Here is a 25,005-nt window from a genome sequence, read left to right on the forward strand (position 1 = left end):
CTTGCAGTTTAGGAGGAGAGAGAGAGAGAGATCCCATGTTTGAGGCCATGTTTTGTACAGCAAACCAGATCCTTGAAGCCGCATACAACCGCAACTGTGAAAACAGGATCCGGCGCCCATTGAAATACATTGCAGCTACTGCCGCAATGTACAGGATCCGGTGACATGCAGTTTTTGAACAGAGGTGAAAAAAAGGTAAAAAACTGCAACTCACCGGATCCTGACACTGCCGCACGCAAACGCATGCAAACGCTTGTTGCCGCAAGTCCATTGACATTGCATTGAGCAGACAACGGATCCGGTAACATGCTTTTTGCGTTTTTTTTGCCGACCGGCAGAAAAACGCTGATGTGAAACCAGCCTAACCTGTACGGGTACAAGAAGATACACACCACGCCATTCATGCACAAATGGGATGTGTGAAAAGATGAACCATCTAGTGATCAATCTACTGAAAACCCTTCCTCTTGAAGAACGGAACCAGTGGCCTGAAAATCTACCAGACCTTGTGGACATCTATAACAACATTCCGGTAGGATCCACCAAATGTACCGTAGCTTACCTGATGAGAGCCAGACCTGGAAGACTCCCAATGGACTTGGAGATGGAGGTTGAGTTGCCTGAAACCTATTTGCCCGGAGATGATTGGGACTCACATCGCCAGATCCAGTATAAACAGATTCAAAAGCGTGTTGAAGAGAGTTTGAATCAAAACAGAGAATGGCAAGAGAGGAACTTTAACAAGCAGGCAAAAGCAACCCCTTTCTCACCAGGTGAGGTTGTATTGAAAAGGAAAAGAAAGTTGCACAAATTGGATGATCAATGGGAAAAGGAGCGATATGTGGTACAACCATCCAACTTCGACAACCAGAAGACCTGCCTAATCAACAAAGACCAGGGAAGGACCACGGCTACTGTCTCCCGAGACCTTTTAAAAAGAGGTCCAGAGTAGAGATGAGCGAACTGGCCGTGGTTCGGCTCGAGTTCGGTTTGTCGAACGGAGGTCTCGTTCGAGTTCAGTTCGGCGAACGTTCAACAAACCGAACTCGAACCAATAGGATATAATGGGAGGCAATCACAAACACATAAAAACGCATTATAAATGTACACATACAGTTAATAAACATTGCCATAACACTTACCGGTCCCCGCGATCCCTCCTGCACTCTGTCTCCTGCCGCTATTCCATCCGATGATCGCTGAATCCTCCCGGTGACCAGCACTGCCAGCAGTGCTGCAGGACCTATCGTGACGTCAAAATAGCCATGTGACCAGTCACGTGGCCATTATCTCATTGGCCACAGACTGATCACATGACTATGACGCGTCATGTAGGACCTGTCATTGCACTCTCCGGTACACGGTGCACATTTGTGTATCGCCATGTACCGGCGACATGCTCTAGCACACGGTCGACTCCCTGTTCCGTTAGGGACCGGCTGACACAGCCGGTCATTAACGGAGATCACCGTTGCCATAGCAACGCAGTTAGCGGTGACGTCACCGCTAACCGCGGCTCCGGGAATCACATGATCGGAGCCCTGTTGCTATGGTAACGCGTCTGTCACCGCCAGCAGCCAGCAGCACTGATCTCTCACAGAGTGAAGGCTGCACGCTGCTTCCCGTGCAGCCTTCACGGAGTGAAGGCTGCACAGGAAGCAGCGTCTTTCCCCATGCAGCAGTGATGGAGCAGAGCTGCATTTGTTGAACGAGAAAGACAGAAGACCATGGATCGTGGAGGGCTGACAGGGGGTAATAAAGATGGAGTCTCTAATGTGTCTGTGTATTTATTTCTATTAAAGTATTTTTTCTCTGTGTGGTGTTTTTTTTAACCCTTTATTGGAGATTCTTAATGGCCGGGTCAAACGTGCCTGACATTAAGAATCTCTGGCTTAATACTGGCTAGTAAAACAAAGCCAGTATTAACTCATGATTACCCAACAAGCCACCCGGCTCCAGGGCTGTTGGAAGAGTTGGATACAGCGCCAGATGATGGTGCTTCTATGAGAGTGCCATTTTCTGGGGCGGCTGCGGACTGCAATTCGCAGCAGAGGCGCCCAGAAACCTCGGGCTAACCTGTGCTGTGGATTCCAATCCCCAGCTGCCTAGTTGTACCTTGCTGGACACAAAAATGGGGCGAAGCCCATGTCATTTGTTTTTTAATTATTTCATGAAATAAGTGAAATAATTAAAAAAAACGGGCTTCCCTATATTTTTGGTTCCCAGCCGGGTACAAATAAACAACTGGGGGTTGGAGGCAGCCCGTGGCTGCCTGCTGTACCTGGCTAGCATACAAAAATATGGCAAAGCCCACGTCATTTTTTTGATGGGCAAAAAACTTCTTCATACAGTCCTGGATGGAGTATGCTGAGCCTTGTAGTTCTGCAGCTGCTGTCTGCTCTTCTCCATACAGACAGACAGCAGCTGCAGAACTACAAGGTTAAGCATACTCCATCCAGGACTGTATGCAGAAGTTTTTTGCCCCCTGAAAAAATTATGTGGGCTTCGCCATATTTTTGTATGCTAGCCAGGTACAGTAGGCAGGTATGGCTGCCCCCAACCCCCAGTTGCCTATTTGTACCCGGCTGGCAACCAAAAATAAAGGGAAGCCCTTTTTTTATTATTTCATGAATTTCATGAAATTATTAGAAAACAAATGACGTAGGCTTCGCCCCATTTTTGTGTCCAGCCAGGTACAACTAGGCAGCTGGGGATTGGAATCCGCAGCACAGGTTGGCCTGAACTTTCTGGGCCCCACTGCTGCGAATTGCAGTCTGCAGCCGCCTCAGAAAATGGCACTTTCATAGAAGCGCCATCTTCTGGCGCTGTATCCAACACTTCCAGCACCTGCCTGCTATACCTGGCTAGCATACAAAAATATGGCGAAGCTCACGTCCTTTTTTTGTAGTTTTTTGGCAAAAAAAATAAAATATGCTTCCCTGGATTTTCCATTGCCAGTGAAGGTAACACCAAGCAGTGGGGGTTAGCAGCCAGTAGCTGCTTGGATTACCCTTAGCTAGCAATAAAAAAAATGCAGCGGGAGCCCATATATATTTTTTTTAATTATTTATTTAAATAACTAAAAACAAAATGGGCTTCCCTGTATTTTGATTGCTGGACATCACAGTGCTGTAAAAATAAATCTTTAAAAAAATGACGTAGCGCTCCGCGGTATTTTTGATTCTCAGCGCAGATAAAGCAGAGAGCTATGGGTTGCCACCCCCATCTGCCTGCCGTTACCTTGGTTGGCAATCAAAATACAGGGAAGCCCATTAATTTTTTCTATTTAAAAAATAGTTAAAAAAAAATGACGTTGGGTCCCCCCATTTTTGATAGCCAGCTAGGGTAAAGCAGACGGCTGTAGCCTGAAAACCACAGCTGGCAGCTTTACCGTGGTTGGGGATCCAATGTGGAGGTCCCCCCAGGCTCTTTTTTTTATAATTATTTTATAAATATTAATAATTACACAAAAAAAGTAGGGTCCCCCCCAAATTGGATCACCAGCCAAGGTAAAGCGGACAGCTGTGGTCTGGTATTCTCAGGGTGGGAAGGTCCATAGTTATTGGGCCTTCACAGCCTAAAAATAGCAGGCCGCAGGCACCCAAGACGTGGCGCATCCACTAGATGTGCCAATCCTAGCGCTTCACCCCAGCTCATCCCGTGCCCTGGTGCAGTGGCAAACGGGGTAATAAATCGGGTTGATACTAGCTGTAAAGTCACCTGAGATCAAGCCCAGCAGTGTGATGTCATGGCGTCTATTAGATACCCAACATCATAAACTGTCAGTACTACCAAAAAAAAAAATCGACAAAAGAAATTTATTTGAAAAAACAGTCACCAAAACATTTCCTCTTTCACCAATTTAATGTAAGAAAAAAAATAAAGGGGTCCCACGACGACTCTGGACCGTCTAGAATATGGGGGGGAGACACTCAGGGAACGTATCCCCCATTTTCTAGGAGTGCAGACCCTTCATGTGAGGAGTGTGGGTGCAATGAATCTGCACTCACTCTCCCCGGGTCCACAGCAGCAAGTCGTAATGGTTACTACCAAAGCTGCAATGCCCTGCTCATGAGGTAAGGGCATGCCTAATCAGGAGAAGTATTCTACATTTCCAAATATTGGTGTTTGCTGATATTATTGCTATTCCACCTACTATATATTGGGGATAGGATCTTGGAGATGGAATACCCCTTTAAGTCCAGTTATACAGCTGAATGAATACTTAACAACAGAGCTCGCTATTTAGATGCGTTTTCTTGTGGCGTATAACGGACTCTCATGTTTGGTAGTCGTTCAGCAGGGAAACTATAAAAGCAAATCCCTCCATTTGGAAATGTAGTATATAGCTCTCCTGATCAATTATGTTCCTTACCTCATGAGCAGGGCATTGCAGTAATAATAATAATTTATTCATTTATATAGTGTTATTAATTCCATAGCGCTGTATGTCTATGGAGTGTGGGAGGAAACTGGAGTACCCGGAGGAAACCCACGCAAACACGGGGAGAACATACAAACTCCTTGCAGATGGTGCCCTTGGTGAGAATTGAACCCAGGACCTCAGCGCTGCAAGACTGCAGTGCTAACCACTGAGCCACCGTGCCGCCCATTTAGCTTACAGATGCATAACCACCACTCACTGTGTCTGAACACAGGAAGCTGAGCTGACAGCCGCTCTGTGCATGCGGCAGCGTCTATTGTGAAGGAGAGGGCCGTGGGGGGATCAACGCTGCACAGGTACCGTGGGACAAAGGGGAACACCAGTGGGGTTATAGGGGGTGACCTGGCAGGGCCTGGGGAGGAGTTTTCTGTCGCATGTGTCATGGCACATGCGACAAAAATCAGAGGAGTAGGGTGAATGCGGCCAGGCGCGCTGCTGTGCGCGTGGCCATCTTGGATTTCTGGGAGGGCATCAGGGGGGGCACTTTGGCGACACCGGGGGACCGGAGGGGACCGGGGAGGAGATTTATCATGTTTGTTCATGCCAGATGGGAGATAAATAATTTTTTACCGGCGCTGTCATTTACTGTAACGTGATCATCGGTATACGCTGTATACCTGTGATCACGTGAGCGGGGACCGTCCTGAATCATGATCTCCAGGGTCTCAGCTAGCCCTGAAACCCCGGAGATTTTCTGACGCTGGGGGGCGTTATTCACTTATTTCTGCCTGCTGTTTATACACGGCAGATCAGAATAAGGCTTCATTCACACGACCGATCCATTTTTGTGGTCTGCAAAAAACAGTCCGTTTTTTTTCACGGGTGCATCCGTGTGGCATCCGTTTCTGGAGTTGTTCACTCCAGTGCCATTTTCTACTGCTTTCACAGCGTAGAGCGCTCTGGTGATTTTCCTGTGCTTGTACACTTCATATCAGTCTTTTCTGTCATTATAATGGCAGAAAGACACATAATGTCCCATTCTCCTGCATTTTGTAATTTTGCACCCTTTGGTGCCTTTCATGTGGCACTAAGGGGTGCTTAGCTTTGTATTTAACCAAAAAAATGAAAAAAAAAAATGACGTAGGGTTCCCCCTATTTTTGTAGCCAGCTAGGGTAAAGCAGACGGCTGCAGCCTGCAGACCGCAGCTGGCAGCTTCACCTTGGCTGGTAATCCAAAACTGAGGGCACCCCACGCTGTTATTTTAAATTAAATAAATAATTAAAAAAAAAAAACACGTAGGGGTCCCCCCAAAATTGGATCACCAGCCAAGGTAAATCAGACAGCTGGGGTCTGATATTCTCAGACTAGGGAGGTCCATGGTTATTGGACTCTCCCCAGCCTAAAAATAGCAGGCCGCAGCCGCCCCAGAAGTGGCGCATCCATTAGATGCGCCAATCCTGGTGCTTCGCCCCAGCTCATCCCGTGCCCTGGTGCGGTGGCAAACGGGGTAATATATGGGGTTAATACCAGATGTGTAATGTCACCTGGCACCAAGCCCTGGGGTTGGTGAGGTCAGGCGTCTATCAGATACCCGACATCACCAACCCAGTCAGTAATAAAAAAAAATAGACGACAAACACATTTTTATTTGAACAAACACTCCCCAATACATTCCATTTTTAACCAATTTATTAGAAAGAAAAACAAATCCAGGTCTGGTGTAATCCAAGGGGTTGCCATGACGATCCACACTGTCCCAGTCAATAAAGAGAAGGATGTTCCCCATTGGCTGGGAGAGCAGTGCAGTGACCTGAGCTAACATCAATGGGTAAGCCCAGGTCACGGCAGGGGATGACAAGTGCTGCTGTCAGCGAGGTACATTACCTGCGCTGATCTCCTGCACTGCTGACAGCACCTGTCACTGAGTTCAATGACCGCCGCCTTCACAGCCAAGTATCGCGAGAGGCCCGTGACGTCACCGCTAGTCAGTCTCGGGTCGGAAGCGAGAGAAGGTGATGTGACAAGCGGCGGCCATGGAGGACAGTGACAGCTCTGAGGTCGGGACTTCATCACCGCAGCGGGACCATGTGTGCAGAGTGACAGGAGGACGTCAGTGTCGTGGACTGCATGGCTGGGGACGTGTGTGTGTGTGTGTGTACATGCCGCATTCAGGAGGGGGCGGAGTGAGCTGAGCGGGGAAGTGTGGGCTTCCTGCACGTAACTAGGATAAACATCGGGTTACTAACCAAAGCGCTTTGCTTGGATACCCGATGTTTATCTTGGTTACCAGCTTCTGGCAGGCTGCCAGCAATGGCTCCTGCACACTGTAGCTGTAAAAAGCCCTGCTTTTTGCTGCTAGAACCGTTCTCGAACGTATCTAGAACTATCGAGCTTTAGCAAAAATCTCGAGTTCTAGTTTGATCTAGAACAGCCCCCAAAATCACTCGAGCCGCGAACTGGAGAACCTCGAACCGCGAACCGCGCTCAACTCTAGTCCAGAGCCCTTAAGAGTAGCAGATGGACCTCAGCCCCAAAAGGAAAGGCATACTGACACTGCACCCACTTCAGCATCTAGAGTAGCACCTGTACCCTTGTGACACACATGTAGAGTCCTACCAGCTACACGTAACACTGAGGGCGAGGAACTTGTAGAAAGTATTACTATGTCACAAGAGGGGGATGAGGGTCTGGAATTGAAAAGGTCGACCCGGGTTAACTTTGGTCAGCCCCCACGGAAGTATAGGGAAGAATGTTGATGGTACCAGTAATATGAAAAGTCTAGATTGTTAGGTATCTGTGTTTCTTTTATTATTTTACTAAGTTTGTTGTTTTTCATATAGAGAAAATGTTATAAAATAAGTGTTTTAATCAACAAGGTTTGAATGAACAGAAAAGGTTACCTGATTTGCGAGAAAAATTTATAGTGTGTACCCCAGGTGCATGGACTTCGTTTTATTTAAGCACCAATGTTAGTAGTAAAAATGGACCATGGTCATAGTACTGGTTAAGGCCAGCACAGACTTGTGTATTGTAAATAGTTGCACTTCCTGTGCCCAGCAGAGTCGTCTTTTGCAACACCCGGGACCTTAACCTGGTCACGGACCCATAAATTGGTATGCAGCGGGTCAGGTTGTTTGGGTGGCGAGTTAATGGGATCCGGGAAATTAGGACTGGACTGTCGCAGGAAGAGGCTGCAACGGAGCAGGTTGAGCCTCCGCTACTAACCTAACTGGTAGCGTTCCATTGTTGAAATAACGAACTCTAAAGTTATGTAACGTTTAAGCACCCAGCCTCCCTAATGTGGGATGAATATTGTTAATAAAAATGTTCTTTTTCTACTTCTGCAGTTAAAAAAAAAAAAAAAAAATAGAAAAAAAATAAACCTCTGATGTCCTGTAGTTCGAGGACGAGCTACGTTTTACCAAGGGGGAATGTGACGCCCCTGGACTATCAGGTCATCACAGGGTGCAATCTGCCCTCCTGTGCAATATCCACTTCCTTCTTGGTTATAGGTCCCCAACTACATGGTGTTGCCTACATCAGCTAATCAAAATCCTAGGTACACTCTGCACCATACCCACCAGACAAACCAGTGGACTGCCTGAGGAATATGGTCGCCCACTTGGGGGGTTGGTTAGGGGAGGTCAGGAGTGTCAGGAGAAGGAGAGAAGTGTGTTGGAACTGAAGGAGAGAGGAGGTCAGGAGCCGGGCTCCTAGGAAGCTATCTAGGTGGCAGACGGTGGTCTGGGCCTAGAGGAGATGGACCCCCGGTCACAGGGGATCATGGCAAGGGGTACGGAACTGTTGAGGAGGACAGCCGGCGGCCTTGCACCATCACCGGGCTGGGACCAGGGCACAACGGGGTACGTGGACCCTAGGTCAGGGAGTAGTTTCAGGCAACCTGACAATTTACCCGACGAGAATGGAGCCTTCAAGATCCGCTCTGCACCCGCTCCAAAATCAGAGTACTAGCGCAACGAGGGGGATAGGACTTTCCACTCAAAACGGTTCAGAAAATCCCAAGCGTGAACCCTGAGAGCAAGCTCCCACACTTAGCCATAGTAGGGAGCGGGACCCCGCAAGTTCCATACTACCGGGACCAACAGAGAAGTAAACTTAGTGCCAGGAGGCAGGTCATGGATCATCAGGAAGCACCATTGGGGACGGGACCGAACTAGTTCCCCGCAGCGGCAGCGGTATCCAGAACTTTGGTTTATTCAGTTGTCGGTGTCAGCTTAATGGACTGAGTGAGTATGCAAGTGACCCCTCTGCACCCAACGGCACTCTCCCACACCATCATCGAGTCCCCGGGGCATTCCCCCCTACCCGTGGAGGGTCACAACACCTAGCTGCCCCATTTCATCACCCCTGGGTACTCAAAACTGCAGCGGTGGTACTCCAAATTACCACATACCACAGGTGGCATCACGAACTTTACAATCCCCTGTAAATCCCCCCTTCATTTGAGTGGCCGCATGACCCTTGGGTCCGGAGACACCTCGAGCCACCGTGCATCCGGATCTGAGCAGCTCGGCTGCTGGCACGGGGGCGGCACACTTACTCTCCTTCACCATCTGTTTAAAGGGAAAGCTATTCTCCTTGCGAAGACTGACACACCATTCCAGCATGCCAGTGGTGAGGAGACTTTAAGACACAATGCTCTTCTGGGAAATAGGCAAATTGTCTCTTCAGTGAGGAAATAGATGAACTCTAGTGCCACGTATTGGAGGTAGCAGTCCTAAAAGTCAAAGTGCCTCGTCATATGATTTATCTTAGCCTCTTATACAGTCAGATCAGATCTCATACTGTGCACTGACGAGAGACAACCATCCTGAAACACACTGTCTGAAAATTGAGGTTCTGATCTAGCATAACTCCTAAGTAATATGACAAGGCTCGTTAAATGGTCACTTTTGACTTTTAGGGTTTCTACCTTCAATAGGTGGCACTAGAGTTAAGGGCACTTTACACACAGCGACATCGCTAGCGATGTCGCTGGTGAAAGCACCCGCCCCCATCGGTTGTGCGTCACGGGCAAATCGCTGCCCGTGGTGCACAATATCGCTAACAGACGTCACATGGACTTACCTGCCTAGCGATTTCGCTGTTGCTGGCGAACCGCCTCCTTTCTAAGGGGGCGGTCCGTGTGGCGTCACTCAGCGGCCGCCCAATTGAAGTGGAGGGGCGGAGATGAGCGGCTGTAACATCCCGCCCACCTCCTTCTTTCCTCATTGCAGGCGACCGCAGGTAAGGTGATGTTCCTCGTTCCTGCGGTGACACACATAGCAATGTGTGGTGCCGCAGGAACGACGAACAACATCGTACCTGCAGCAGCAACGATATTTGCGATTAGAACGACGTGTCAACGATCAATGATATGGTGAGTATTTTTGATCGTTAACGGTCGTTCCTGCGTTTCACACGCAACAACGTCGCTAAGGAGGCCGAATGTGCGTCCCGAATTCCATGACCCCAACGACATCTCGTTAGCAATGTCGTTGCGTGTAAAGTGGCCTTTAGTCTCAAATTCCTTACTGAAGAGACATTTGATTGTAGGCAAGACCCACTTCTCTTTGTACTCCTCATCTGGTTGCTACCACACATGCTTGACATCATCTGAACTAAATAGCTTTATCATGGTCTCATGAGACCGCTGAACATGATTCCAGTAATCCATGTACTTAATTTGTTTGTTTTCAGCAAACTGTTGGCTTTCTTCGGAATCATCTTTAGACCAGGCTTCCTTCTGGGATGAAAAACATGCTGAGCAATTTGATGCAGTGTGCGGCATATGGTGTCAGCATTGACAGTTTGACCCCCACCCCTTTCAGCTCTGGCAGCACTTGTACGTTTATTTTGAAACTACAACCTTTGGATATGATGCTGAGCACGTGCTTGAGCCTTCTTTGGTCGTCCCTGTAGAGGCCTGTTCTGAGTGGAGCCTGTTTTGCTAAATGGCGGTATGGTCTTGAACACCGTGCTGTAGTTCACTTTCAGGGTGTTGGCAATCTTCTTATAGCCTAAGCCACCTTTATGTAGAGCAACAATTAGTTTTTTCAGATCTTCAGAAAATTCTTTGCAATGTCGTGCCATGTTGAACGTCCAGTGACCAGTATGAGAGAGTGTGTAAGTGTTAACACCAAATTTAACACATCTGTTCTCCATTCACTCCTGAGACCTTGTAACATTAATGAGTTGCATGGCACCAGAGTGGGTAATTGCTAATTGGGTACAATTCTGCCATTTTCACTTCGGAGTGGACTCACTTTTGTTGGCAGCAGTATAGAGATTAATGGCTGTTTGTTAGAGGGCACATCAAATTTACACTTTTATACAAGCTGTACACTGACTACTATATATTATATCAGCGTCATAATGTCACTGTCATCACATGAAAAGATATAATAAAATATTTACAAAAATGTGACGGGTGTATTCACTTTTGCGACATACTGTGTGTGTGTGTGTGTGTGTATATACTGTATATATATATATATATATATATATATATAGGTATGTATACATAGCTATATATATCTATATATACATGATGTATATATATATATATATATATATATATATATATATTACAGTACAGACCAAGAGTTTGGACACACCTTCTCATCACTAGAATAACTATAAAGAGGAGACTTTGTCCAGCAGGCCTTCATGGTAAAATAGCTGCTAGGAAACCACTGCTAAGGACAGGCAACAAGCAGAAGAGACTTGTTTGGGCTAAAGAACACAATGAATGGACATTAGACCAGTGGAAATCTGTGCTTTGGTCTGATGAGTCCAAATTTGAGATCTTTGGATCCAACCACCGTGTCTTTGTAGAAAAGGTGACCGGATGGACTCTACATGCCTGGTTCCCAGCACGAAGCATGGAGGAGGAGGTATGATGGTCTGGGAGTGCTTTGCTGGTGACACTGTTGGGGGTTTAGTCAAAATTGAAGGCATACAGAACCAGCATGGCTACCACACCATCTTGCAGCGGCATGCTATTCTATCCGGTTTGCCTTTATTTGGACCATCATTTATTTTTCAACAGGACAATCACCCCAAAAACACCTCCAGGCTGTGTAAGGGCTATTTGACTAAGAATGAGGGTGATGGGGTGATACGCCAGAGGACCTCGTCTCCACAGTCACCAGACCTGAAGCCAATCGAGATGGTTTGGGGTGAGCTGGACCGCAGAGTGAAGGCAAAAGGGCCAACAAGCAACAAGAGCTAAGCATCTCTGGGAACTTCTTCAAGACTGTTGGAAAACTATTTCCGGTGACTACCTCTTGAAGCTCATCAAGAGAATGCCAAGAGTGTGCAAAGCAGTAATCAAAGCAAAAGGTGGCTACTTTGAAGAACCTAGAATATAAGACATATTATCAGTTGTTTCACACTTTTTTAAGTATTTCATTCCACATGTTTTAATTCATAGGTTTGATGCCTTCCTTCAATGTGAATCTACAATTTTTAGAGTCCTGAAAATAAAGAAAACTCTTTGGTTGAGAAGGTGTGTCCAAACTTTTGGTCTGTGCTGTATATATATATATATATATATATATATATATACACACATACATATACACTGACTCTTTAATCTTGTTTAATGCCAGACTTAAACATAATTAAATTGATATAAAAGCCATATAGCATTTACCTTCTGTAGTTTCGGTGCTGGAATCACAGACAATAGCTTTGGCTACTGGACCACGCGCCACTTTAACAGTTTTTTTACTATATGCACTGATTAGATTACAGATCCTCCGCCAGGCTGATTTAAAAAAAAAGAAAAACAAATTAGGGTAAAGTATGGACTAAATAAAAGTGATGAAGATCAATAGTTATACAATCGATTGTTTTATATTTAATGGGTTTGGCCACTTTATTTAAACGGATTTTTGAGGCAAGATTTTGTGGCACTTGCTCATACATAAGTATTACAGAATATCTTCTTAAAATTGTTAGTACAGCCTTCTTCACAGGCTGCACACAATACAATTTGTTAATCAGTCCTAGCTTGGGCGATAGACCCTCCTCCCTTCTCCCATGGCCACCTTCTTTTACATTAGTCCACTCTGGATTTCTCAAGAAACCAGCAAACTCTTCCGATATCATCATCCCCCTAGGCCTTTTAACACCCACCAAGCTTACAGCTGTATACCATACTGCCTTGGTCCTGTCACAGTGTGACTGCAGGATAGCGAAAGACAGGGGCTCCAATGCTTTTCCTCACACTAGGGGAACCTAGGCTATACCTAATCTCATGGATACCCATAATAGTGTAGATGCCTGAGTCCCTGAGTAATCTCCTGATTAGAACAATTAAGAGACTAAAGAGAAAATCAAGAGTAGTGAGGCAGCAACAATAGGACAACAAAGGTTAATACCACAACTGCTCACAGCAATAAAGTATTACAACCACAAGTAAGTCTGGATCACAACAACTGCCCAGACAATTATAGAATAGCTATAGCTGGCATTAATGGAATTGTCCAGCCAGCATATAGGAGGGGAGTGAATGTGAATGGCTCCCCAACAGCATATAATCAAAGGAGATTATCAAGCAGCTCAGCAGGGATTAACGCTTGGTTGCCTGACTATGGACTACAATTCTGTGGGTCGACATCCGAGTCTCCCTGCACTGATCACAGACATCAGAGAAGTTAGCAGGCAGAGTGCCAGAATCTGTAGTCTCCACAGATCCTGATGCCACCATGACTGTTGGCGATGTTCGCCTAAACCTCCTTGTGACAGATCATCACTGAACTATATGTCGTCTATCAAGTTCCACATGCTGCACTGTCGCCTACAGTTCAAGCTGCTCACCCAGACTTATGATTTATAGAATCCATCTCTGTAGGTGAGCCCATTACACATTTATTAAAGTAAAAATAAACGGGCAAACCACTTGAAAAATTTCAATGCATTTAGATTAGTTCTAAAGAATTTGTTCTCTAAATGTGACAGCCAGTTTTGAATAAATAGTTCTTTATAGTTATGACCTTTGTGAGTTGAAATTACATACAGCATAGGGTGGAGGAATATAAACTGATGCAGATGCAATACGTCTTGTCCTTTGTATGTCTTAGCACTCACAAATGTGATGTACTCACTTGACCATTTAATCCACAGTCTTTCTGCTAGCATGCACATAAACAAATGACCATATGACTATAAACATGCCTTCTAGTAATACGATGCAGAATTGATAGAAATTACTGGTTCTCTTAAAAGGTTATTCCTCCCCCGCCCGTCAAAAAAAAGAAGAAAAAACAAAAAAAAAGGCCACCAAGTTATCCCTTATCTATAAGATAGAGCATAACTTCTGGTCACTGGTAGTCCAGCTGCTGTGGGAGGGGGGGGGGGGGGGGGTTCGCAATCCTATTGACAATAAATGAAGCAGAAGTCATACATGAATGCCCGTGGTCCATTCGAGATGTTATTGCAGAGCTTAGTTTTAGGGGTTGCTCCCATATGGCTACAATTTGTTTTATTTTGGGTTTTTTTGTATTTTGTTTTATTTCTACATTTACAAGTGTGAAGATGTAATTTACCCTCTCACTGTATATGCTGAGATACTATGTCATGATATGTATATTTCCCTGGTTGTATTAGTTGTAATTCATGTATTTTCTTGGGGGAGCTACTGGTCTCAATGTGTCTCTCTCATACAATTGTAGTCTTGGCATCTAATGTGATTATGTAAATAGCCTGTCCTCTTCTTTCCAGAGTTGTGTATCTAATCTGTAATTGCATTGGCCAGTGAAGGCATAGTCATTGTTCTTTACAGCAGGGGATCCCTTCATCTACTGTGGCTGGCAGACATATCGGAGCCCTGTGATGGACCAAACCATTGATGATAGGATGTGTGACCCCTACCCCCTGAACAAACATGGTGGGCTGGTCAAGGAGCACAGACAATGCATTTCCCTTTTTGTAACTTCAGAGTGAGCTGAAACTTGAAGAGAGCAGGAGCCCCAGCCTGGGTGGCTGTGGACACGGACGGAGCTAGGCCTGTGTGGCGGCCCGTGGGATTGTGTGGAACTCTCTGGGACTCTGAAAAGGACTATTACGTTGTGATCTGGCACTTTGGATTATCGGGAGGTGCCCCCGAATCTGTTTTATTTGGACTTGTCGTGTGCTGTTCCTGTATTCCTGTTAGTAAACCTGTTGGATCATCCTCGGCCTGTTGTCTCTCTTTGCTCTGATGTACACCCCGTCACAAACTGGTTGGCAGCGCTGGGATCAGAGCAGAAGGAATGGAGGACAATGGCTCAACATCAGGAACCAGCACTGCAGAGTACAAGACCTGGACTTTGGGGAGCCTGCAATCAAAGGCCCGTGAAGTAGGAGTTCGTTTCAAAGGACTCTCCAAGGAGCAGCTGATTGAGGCGCTAGAAGGAGTCTGTTCGCAAAATGACGTGGAGGAAGGATCCTCACAGCAAACGGAAGAAAGACGGCAGCCGGAGGTGAATACCCAAAAAAGTCAATGGGTTGTGTGGTACAAGGAGGAGATGGCACTGCTTGGAGATGAGGCCACCATAGAAGATAAGAGGGAGGCCATGCGTGGAGCTAAAGAGAAGGAGCGCAGGATGGAGGAGATGGCACTGCTGGATAAGGAGCTCGCTGTGGAAGCCGCGAGAGGTTCCAGACAGACTGTAACCCCAGCACCCATCATGAGGGAACTTCCCAGGGTGTCCCGCAAAGACTTTAAGCCGTTTAATGAGGCTGCAGGCGACATTGAGGGCTTCTTCCAGGACTTTGAGCATCAGTGTCGATTAATGGAAGTCCCGGACAGGGAGCGTGTCCGGCATCTGGTTGGGCTCCTAGAGGGGGGAGCTGCTGAAGCCTATAGAGCTATGGACCCTCGGTGGAACTGTGAGTATGCGGATATTAAACAGACTATTCTAAAACATTATGCTGTGACCCCAGACACTTACAGGACTCAGTTCCGTGCTTTAGCCTGTGATGGGGAAGTGTCTTTTAAGATATATGCTCATAGACTCAAACAAATATGTAATCGCTGGCTGGAGGCAGAGGAGGCCTTATCTTGGGAGACCTTCCTGCAGGTCATCCTAAAAGAACAATTCTTTGCCCAGTGCCCCGCTGAGATCCGGGAATGGGTGCGTGAGAGAAAACCAGCGACAGTGGAGGAAGCTGCTGCTCTCGCTGATGAGGCTCTCACCATCAAGCCTCAGTGGAGGGTTCTGTTGGAGGATGGAGAGACGCCTAACAGCTCCACAACACCGGATGCCCCCAGTTATTCTGTCCCCATTGTTCCCCGTTCCTCTAAGCCACCACATGTTGATACCCGTGTTAATGTGCCTCCAGTTGCTTCTACTGCACTTTCTGGAATACGCCGGGGAGAGGAAGTAACAGAGCGCAGGTGTTATGTTTCTAGGCATCCCGGGCATTTGCAGGCCTCATGCCCAGCCAGGCCATGGAGGAATCATCCTCAAACCCCTACAGCACCTTCAGGTGGGAGCCGGCCTCCAAGTTCCCCTACCCCTTACCCAAGAGGACGCCTTGGATGGAGGGAGACCCAGCTCAGATGCTATCAATGTGGACAGCCAGGGCATCGGCAAGTCTCCTGCCCAGCTGTTCAAATGAGGACTGATCCTGCACCCAATCGGATTGTTAATTATTTACAGCCCAGTGCCATGGAGGAAGATGTGGCACCGTTATGTAAGGACTGGCCTAGTGACTCAGCCCCCCATGTTGCACCACCAGGAGTTTACGGGGAGCGACCCGCAGTTATGACGACTTCTGCTCATCGAGGTAAGCACTTGCAGGAGGTTGTGCTGGATGGACAGAGACTTGTTGGATTTTGTGACTCGGGTGCTTTCCTCACACTGGCTGATCCCCGAGTGGTTCGGCCTGAGGCAATCCATAGAGGACCTGGGATTGTTATTGAACTGGCTGGTGGACAATGGAGGACTATTCCCACAGCCACTGTGGATCTGAACTTTGGTTTTGGGGTCAGGCGATGTGTGGTTGTGGTGATGGGTGGTCTGCCTGCAGCTGTTCTCCTGGGCAATGATGTGGGAGAGCTACGATGCCAATTCGTGGCTGCATGAAGCCACATGTAAGTAACGCTCTGCCTGTGTGTACTTAACCAGTGACCTGTAGAGGTCCCTAGTACGTACACAAGTTGGGAGGGGGAGGGATTGTGAAGATGTAATTTACCCTCTCACTGTATATGCTGTGATACTATGTCATGATATGTATATTTCCCTGGTTGTATTAGTTGTAATTCATGTATTTTCTTGGGGGAGCTACTGGTCTCAATGTGTCTCTCTCATACAATTGTAGTCTTGGCATCTAATGTGATTATGTAAATAGCCTGTCCTCTTCTTTCCAGAGTTGTGTATCTAATCTGTAATTGCATTGGCCAGTGAAGGCATAGTCATTGTTCTTTACAGCAGGGGATCCCTTCATCTACTGTGGCTGGCAGACATATCGGAGCCCTGTGATGGACCAAACCATTGATGATAGGATGTGTGACCCCTACCCCCTGAACAAACATGGTGGGCTGGTCAAGGAGCACAGACAATGCATTTCCCTTTTTGTAACTTCAGAGTGAGCTGAAACTTGAAGAGAGCAGGAGCCCCAGCCTGGGTGGCTGTGGACACGGACGGAGCTAGGCCTGTGTGGCGGCCCGTGGGATTGTGTGGAACTCTCTGGGACTCTGAAAAGGACTATTACGTTGTGATCTGGCACTTTGGATTATCGGGAGGTGCCCCCGAATCTGTTTTATTTGGACTTGTCGTGTGCTGTTCCTGTATTCCTGTTAGTAAACCTGTTGGATCATCCTCGGCCTGTTGTCTCTCTTTGCTCTGATGTACACCCCGTCACAACAAGCAACCTTGCTTAGTTTTCTACCATTTCACTGACCAAAATTTGAACAAGGATGTTCACTTCACTGAGTGCAAACACACTTTAAAAATGAGGATCGGAAAAAAAGTATGGTATATTAGAATATTGTATATCTAATCATGTATACTATAATTATGATGTATTCATGAAACAATAAATAAATCATTAATTTAGAAGTCAGAGTTGGTTTAATACCAACTATATCTTCCCAATTGCTATATATACATAGCGCTGAACATTTTGTATATAATTTAGGAAGCATAAACAGCGCTTCCTCCTTCATTGAATCACATTGGTACGTGTGCTGTCTGTTTTTTCACGCTTGCATGAACTTATCCTTTCAATTACTTAATAATTGTGTCTAGAGCATATTGCAGAAATTAATATAAAATCAGTGCCCAAAAAATTAATTTAGATTTTTTATTTGTCGGAGCTAGTGAACACTCAGAGCGAATATACTCGGCAGTATTCGTTACTTTCACGAATATTAAGGTATCCTTGATATCCATTTCTCATCGAGTATTTTGCTCCTTGCCTCATGAGTTTCGAGTCCCCTTCCCCGCATGTTTGGTGCCTGATTTTCAGTCACTACAAATGCGAGACTGCCTGCCAATCACAGTAATGCTTTGCTACTGGCATTACTGTGATTTAGATGCACAGTGAAAAATAATTTAAAAAATGACGTGTGGTCAATAAAGCAGGAGAATTATACTTACTAAGTTTGCCCGCTGCTGTCGCACTGCTTCCGGGTACGATCATTCAGTTCATGAATATGCACTGTCACCCCCACTTCCCCTCTTTGCCTAAGATAAAGCGGACAACTGGGAACTGGTATTCTCAAGCTGGGGCGGTCCATGGTTATTGGCACCCCCAGCTTAAAAATAGCAGCCCACAGCCTCCCCAAAATTAGTGCATCCATTAGATGCGTCACTTCTCGCACTTTACCAAGCTCATCCCGAATGCCCTGGTGCGGTGGCAATCGGGGTAATAGAAAAGTTCAAGGAGAGCTGTGAATTGTCAAAAAATCACAGTTGTCATCAAGCCTGAGGTTATGAATGGAGAGGGTTTTATGAAATTCCGCCCTTACTAAACTTGTAGGTCAAAAGAAATAAATACAAAGCACAGAGAAAACTCCTTAATTTAAAAGAAAAAAACAAAAAAAAAAACGTCTTGCTCCAACTCCAAAACACCCCTGCAGGTCCACTGTTAGTACACAGACAATGTGACCCATAACGATCCCAGCTCTGCTACATCTGAGGTCACAGTGCGTGGTCACATTAGAAAATGCGACCGAGCACTACGGCATCAGGGACACACTGACGGCGCCACAGCTGTGAGCAGGGATGTCAGTGAGTTCACCTGATGTATCAGCTGGTGATTAACATAGTACCCGAGCTGCGACCTCAGGTGAACTGACTTGAGAGAAGTTATTGAACTCAGTGACCTCGCCTCAGGTGAAGTAATTGAACTCTATGCTAGATTACCGTATTAGGTGATGTGCGCACATTGAGTATTTGGTTGTAGACATTTCTGCATCAAACCTGCAGCTTTTGGCAAACAAAAGCACTGAAATCACATCAAAATGCATACAGTATTCATGTGGTTTGTTGCCAGGAAATGCAAATACTGAGCATGTGCGCATAGCTTAATCTAGTAATCAGGCATTGAGTTCAATGACTTCACCTGCGGTCACAGCAGGGGTTGCCATGGTAAACCAGCTGTGACCTCATGTGAACTGACCTGAGGTGAACTTATTAAACTCAGTGACCTTACCTCAGGTAAAGTCATTGAACTCAATGCCAGATTACCCGATTAGGCGATGTGCACACATTGAGTATTTGCTTACAGACATTTCTGCACAAAATCTGCAGCTCTGGCAAAAAAAAAATGCACCAAAACTACATCAAAATGCATGCGGAATGGATTTGTTTTTTTGCAACAAGATGCAGAGTTGGTGCAGAAATGTCTTTAACCAAATACTCAATGTGTACACTTCGCCTAATCCAGTAATCCAGCATTGAGTTCAATGACTCTGCCTGAGATGAGGCCACTGAGTTTGCCTTAGGTCAATGCACCTGAGGTCACAACTGGGGTACCATTTTATAATGTGACTGCGCACTGCAACCTCAGGATGTAGCAGAGCTGGGATCGTTATGGGACCTCATGTGGATTACGTCGGACCTGCAGGGATTTTTTAGGGGTTAATAAATTGAGGAAGAAGGTGCTTGTTTTTTTTTTTTTTAAATTAAGGATTTGTCAGTGTTTTTTGTGTTTTAATTACACAATTAGTAACGGGGAGTGTCTCACACATCTCTTTCCATTACTAACCTCGGGCTTGATGACAGCTGTCATTCGTTGACAAATCACAGCTGTCGTTAACTTCTTATAGCACCGTGATTGCCACTGCACCAGGGCAATCGGGATGAGCCGGGTAAGAACCGGAAATGGTTCATCTACTGGATGCACCTATTATGGGGCGGGTGTGGGCTGCTATTTTAAGGCCAGTAACCATGGCTCCCCATATCCTGAGAATACCAGCCCCCACTGTCTTTTTTGTTTTTAAAATGAGGGGGACCAAACAATGTTTTTTTATTTATTTATTTAAATAAAAAAAAATGCATGGGGTCCCTTTTATTTTGGTACACAGCCAAGATAACTTCATAGCTTCCAATGAACAGGTACATATCATCAGCAGTTCATTTGGGGAACCACCTATCTTCAGAATGTGTCTGCAACCAACAGATGTTTTTTACAGAGGCAATTTGGGCCATATTTCACAACTGATCTAAGCCAGAATATGGCAAGAATTGCTCAGATAAGTAAAGAGAAATGACAGTCTATTATGACTTTAAGAAAGGCAAATATCCAGCATCAAGGAGGGTAGTAGATTAAAACTTGCTTTTATTAGACAAGTAAAAACAAAATGTAGTCCAGTAAGCACAGAGGCACAAGTTTTAAGCGTGTAAACCAACGCGTTTCGACCAGAGCGTCTTATTCATGGCATGTGAATTACCCCAAAACTGATACCATATAAAAGGAGGCACACATTATACGTCATTGGCAAGGCTGAGTGCTTGATTAAAATTAAAACAGGTGCAAGTCCCAGTGCAATATAGACATATGGGACTGGAGTAAAAACATATGTGTGGAAAACCGCAGTTTGAAGAACAAAATTTACATAGACATATAAATGAAGCACAGATCAGAATTTATAGTTTACAGAGGATTAAATTGAGAACAAAAAAATGAATATGCATGTATGCATATGTATGCTTCATTTAAAAAATTATAATGAAGCAATAAAAAGGCAAGAAAAAGAATTTATTATTATTATTTCAACATGTTATAGGAATGGAACCCGCTGGATATTCAGACTGTGCGATATTGTAGCAACAAATCCGAAAATCCTGCTGGATTCCGTCATTGATGTATTTGCTCTGATGGAACCGGCCGGACATTCAGACTGTGCGGTGTTGTGGCACCAGATCCAAGAGTGTTGCTTGATTCCATCATTGATATAAATGTTCTGATGGTTCAGTCAATACCTTGGCCGATTGAAATAAATGTGGATAAGCCCAAAGGTTTACGGTGGACATTCATAAGGTAAATGTGAGACAGTCATGATGTTATATATACTGTCAGTTGGGGCATCCGACAAGAGCCATGCAAATATCATAGGTAACATACTCGTAGTATATCATAAGTAATGGATTTAACATGAGATGGTTTCTTATGATAGATTACAAGCCATAAGTGGCATTCAATACAAATTTAATACAAGTTTAAGTGTCCTACATGAAATTTTATGTAGATAAAAAATAATTATCTCGATTGTTTTTTAGCAAGTTTATACCCCGTGCAAAGATTATTAATGCAGCGGGAGGATCACTCGCAGGACAATAAAAATTTCTAATTATCCACGAGTGGAACCTATAGATATATGCAGAGCTCCTGGTATATATAGCAAATAGCTCTCCATTGCACATAATTTTTGTATGTTGAGAGAATTTTTTATCTCATATAGTAGTGAGATGTATTTTTTATATATATTTTTTTTTTTTTTTTTTTTGCTACATAAGTGATTTGAATGATATCATGACATTGGGAAAAATATGGAATACATGGATAAATACTTTTATTGAAATTAGTTGTCTTTATTATTTATGATGAATTACTTAGGAGTATTGCAGAATTAAATCCTGCCGGATGTTCAGACCATGCGGTATCCTAGTACCAAGCCTGAAGATCCAGAAGGATTCTCTATTCAGGAGTTTTCTTCTGTGATCTCCTCCTCTTACTGGCTTGATCACTTTTTCGATACCCATGAATGTAAATGAGTCCAAACATCTATTGTGGGTATTCACAAAGTGTCGTGAGACAGCTGAAATATTGGAGGCATTGACATTCAAAGTATCAGACAAGTGCCGCCTGATCCTTATTTTGAGCGGACTCCCGGTGCATCCGGTATATTGAATCTTACATAGAGTACATTCAATTAAATAGACCACAAAGGATGTATTGCAATTGATATAATTTTCAATATTATATGTAGAATTTGTATGAGTAGAAGTAATGGTTTTGCTGATTTTTGCATATTTGCAAGCTGTGCAATAATTGTGGCCACAACGAAAAAATCCCTTGCAGGAAAGCCAGTTCTTATTATTTATCCTAGTGTCAGTGATCATGCTAGGAGATAAAATATTAGCCAGACTCATGGCACGTTTGGCAAGAAATTTAATATCATATTGTTCTAGTATATTAAAGAGATTTTTATCCTGGTGAAGTACTGGAAGATGTTTTTTAATGATTTTCACAATGTCATGATATTGTGGAGAATAGACTGTGCTGAAAGTAATTTTATTGGAGCTATTTTTTCTATGTTTATTTTTATTATTATTTTTTAGTAAATCGTCTCTATCAATGTTATTTACAATTTTGCAAGCTCTTTCTAGGCTCCATTGAGAATAACCCCGATTCCTGAGTTTATTGACAGTTTTGGTACATTCCTGTGGAAAGAGATCAGAAGGGGAACAATTCCTTTTGGTCCTGATTAATTCCCCCACAGGAATGTTTTTAATTGTGTGGGCCGGATGGCAAGAACTGGCCAATAATAGTGAGTTACAGTCTGTATCCTTGCTATAAGGTATAGCATCTATATGGTTCTGATTCCCCACCAAAGTAACGTCAAGATAGTTAATTTTTTCAGAGTTGGTATGGTATGTGAATTTTAAATTAAAAGGATTGTTGTTGATATACTCAATGAAATTGGGAATAGCCTGCGAGTCCCCCTTCCAAATTAACAGTAGGTCGTCTATGTATCTAGTGTAGAAAACAATATGGTCAAAAAATGGATTATTGAGTAAATCAAAAATATAAACCTCTTCAAAAACAGCCACGACAATGTTAGCTAAAGATGGGGAAAATTTTCCCCCCATACTAACTCCACAACGCTGTAAATAAAATTCCTTGTTAAAAGAAAAATAATTGTGTGTTAAAAGAAAATTAACCGCTGTCACAATATAATCTTGAATGTTAAGTGGATACGAACTGTGTTTGGAAAGAAAAGACTCCAGGCACTCCAAAGCTACATGGTGGGGAATAGACGGATACAAACTCACTATGTCACAAGTGACCCAGATATATTCAGGCTGCCAAGTGTGGGAATCCAGATTGTATAAAAGGGCTTTAGTGTCCCTCAGGAACCCGGGGAGATCTTTGACAAGGGGTTGTAGAAAGTGATCAACCCAGGATCCCAATCTTTCTCCCAGTGATCCTATGCCCGAAATTATGGGCCTAAAGGGGGGGGGGGAAACCCCCTTATGGATTTTGGGTAAAGCATGGTAGATAGGGATCACTGGGAAGTCCACCTTTAAATAATCAAATATTTTTTGTGAGAGAATTCCCCTTGTGAGCCCATCTTCCAATAACCTGTCAATTTTATTTTTAAATAAGAGAGTTGGGTCTCCTTTGAGGTGAATGTAAGTATTGGTGTCTTGCAGAATTTCATTATTCAATTGGATATATAGTGGTAAATCCAAGACAACAATCCCCCCCCCTTGTCAGCTTCTCTGAAGACAAGATCTTTGTTGTCTCTCAGAGATTCTAGTGCTGTTTTTTCAGCAGATGTCATATTGTGAATCGTTGTTTTATGAGCCTGATCCAAGTGTATTAGATCATGCTCAATCCTTTCCTGGAAAACGTCCAATATTGGGGGACGAGATTGCAAAGGATAAAAATATGGGTTGGACGTCTTAAAAGATACGTCTGGTAGTTGATCTAATGTCCTGGATTCCGACTGTAATTTTCTCAAATCTGTAAGATGAACAAGTTCATGAAAACTGGGTATTATATTGTTTTCTCTAATGTCCATATCCTGATGGAAGCTAATATCATGGTTGGATTCCAAATCAAAATGACATTTGAGTGTTAGATTCCTTGCAAATTTGTTAATATCAAGGAGTGTGGAAAAAATGTCGTGCCCCCCTAAACTATAGACTATCAAAATATACACAACTTCTTGTGACTTTACTCCACTCTTATGGATCTTCCAACTAATAGGAGAAACAGATTTAATGCCATTTTTAATGTCCAGACCTCTCAGGCGTTACCTGAACCTGCTGAGGGCAATGCACATGCACAAGTTAATGAAGACATTGCACAATTATACAGATCACTAGAAAAATTCAAAATCAAAGAAACCAAGTTATGGTGGGATTCCACTTCACTTCAGTCTTATGTGGATAAAAATATGATACCACGGGGTCTAAGACTTCTAAAAAATCCCACCTTCTCTACACACTCAGAGGATTTCATGTCTAATTGGAACTCCATTCTATCGAACTGTTCTATAAAATTGATGGAACTTATTATCAAATATGAGGCATCAGAATTGGATAATACTAAAAGTCGCATACTAGAAACAGAAAAATCTTTGGAGTCTTTTAATAACCACAAAGACTTTATCAGCATGCAAACTAATTTAAACAAACGGTTGAATGACTTGGAAAATATAATTGCTGATAGAAAAAAGAAGAAATTTGAACGAGACTTCCAAGACTATAAACTCAACAAAGTTTACACATGGCGTCTCTCTTCTAATTTTACTCGCGGTAATTTCAAACATTACAATAAATCACCTCATACTAATCGCACCAGGAGGGTCAGCTTTGGAGACATTAGTACTACATCTATCTCCACCAATTATTCTGTGGATGATTCTTCTGACTCCTCAGCTGAGATTGATACCAACCGCAGAACATCCAACTCCAGCAATAGTTCCAAAAAAACATCAAAAAACTTCAACGTAGAGGAGGCAGAAAGCATAGGAGGAAACAGATATCCGGATCGCAGAAAGAAAAAGAAGAGATATTGATATATCCAGTATGGAATCTATCTGCACAAATCCTCAATTGTGACCAATTATCTGTTTTATCCAAAGGCTTGAAATTCTGTCCTACCAAGAAATTTGACATTTTTTCCACACTCCTTGATATTAACAAATTTGCAAGGAATCTAACACTCAAATGTCATTTTGATTTGGAATCCAACCATGATATTAGCTTCCATCAGGATATGGACATTAGAGAAAACAATATAATACCCAGTTTTCATGAACTTGTTCATCTTACAGATTTGAGAAAATTACAGTCGGAATCCAGGACATTAGATCAACTACCAGACGTATCTTTTAAGACGTCCAACCCATATTTTTATCCTTTGCAATCTCGTCCCCCAATATTGGACG

The 25,005-nt window shown here is 44.1% G+C and overlaps 1 protein-coding gene across 4 annotated transcripts in view; it reads right to left on the reverse strand.

Annotated features, from left to right (window-relative positions):
* Nucleotides 1-25,005, reverse strand: part of LOC142296261 (uncharacterized) — a 321,619-nt gene that overhangs the window by 203,343 nt on the left and 93,271 nt on the right. For 3 of the 4 annotated variants that reach the window (XM_075339645.1, XM_075339635.1, XM_075339654.1), the window contains one exon: nt 12,043-12,156. The exons of the other annotated variant lie outside the window; for it this stretch is intronic. In XM_075339645.1, the coding sequence (XP_075195760.1) occupies nt 12,043-12,156 (114 nt within the window). The remainder of the gene's footprint in view (nt 1-12,042; nt 12,157-25,005) is intronic. 4 annotated transcript variants of the gene reach the window in all.

The sequence above is a fragment of the Anomaloglossus baeobatrachus genome, chromosome 1 (genome assembly GCF_048569485.1).
Source record: "Anomaloglossus baeobatrachus isolate aAnoBae1 chromosome 1, aAnoBae1.hap1, whole genome shotgun sequence".
NCBI lineage: Eukaryota > Metazoa > Chordata > Amphibia > Anura > Aromobatidae > Anomaloglossus > Anomaloglossus baeobatrachus.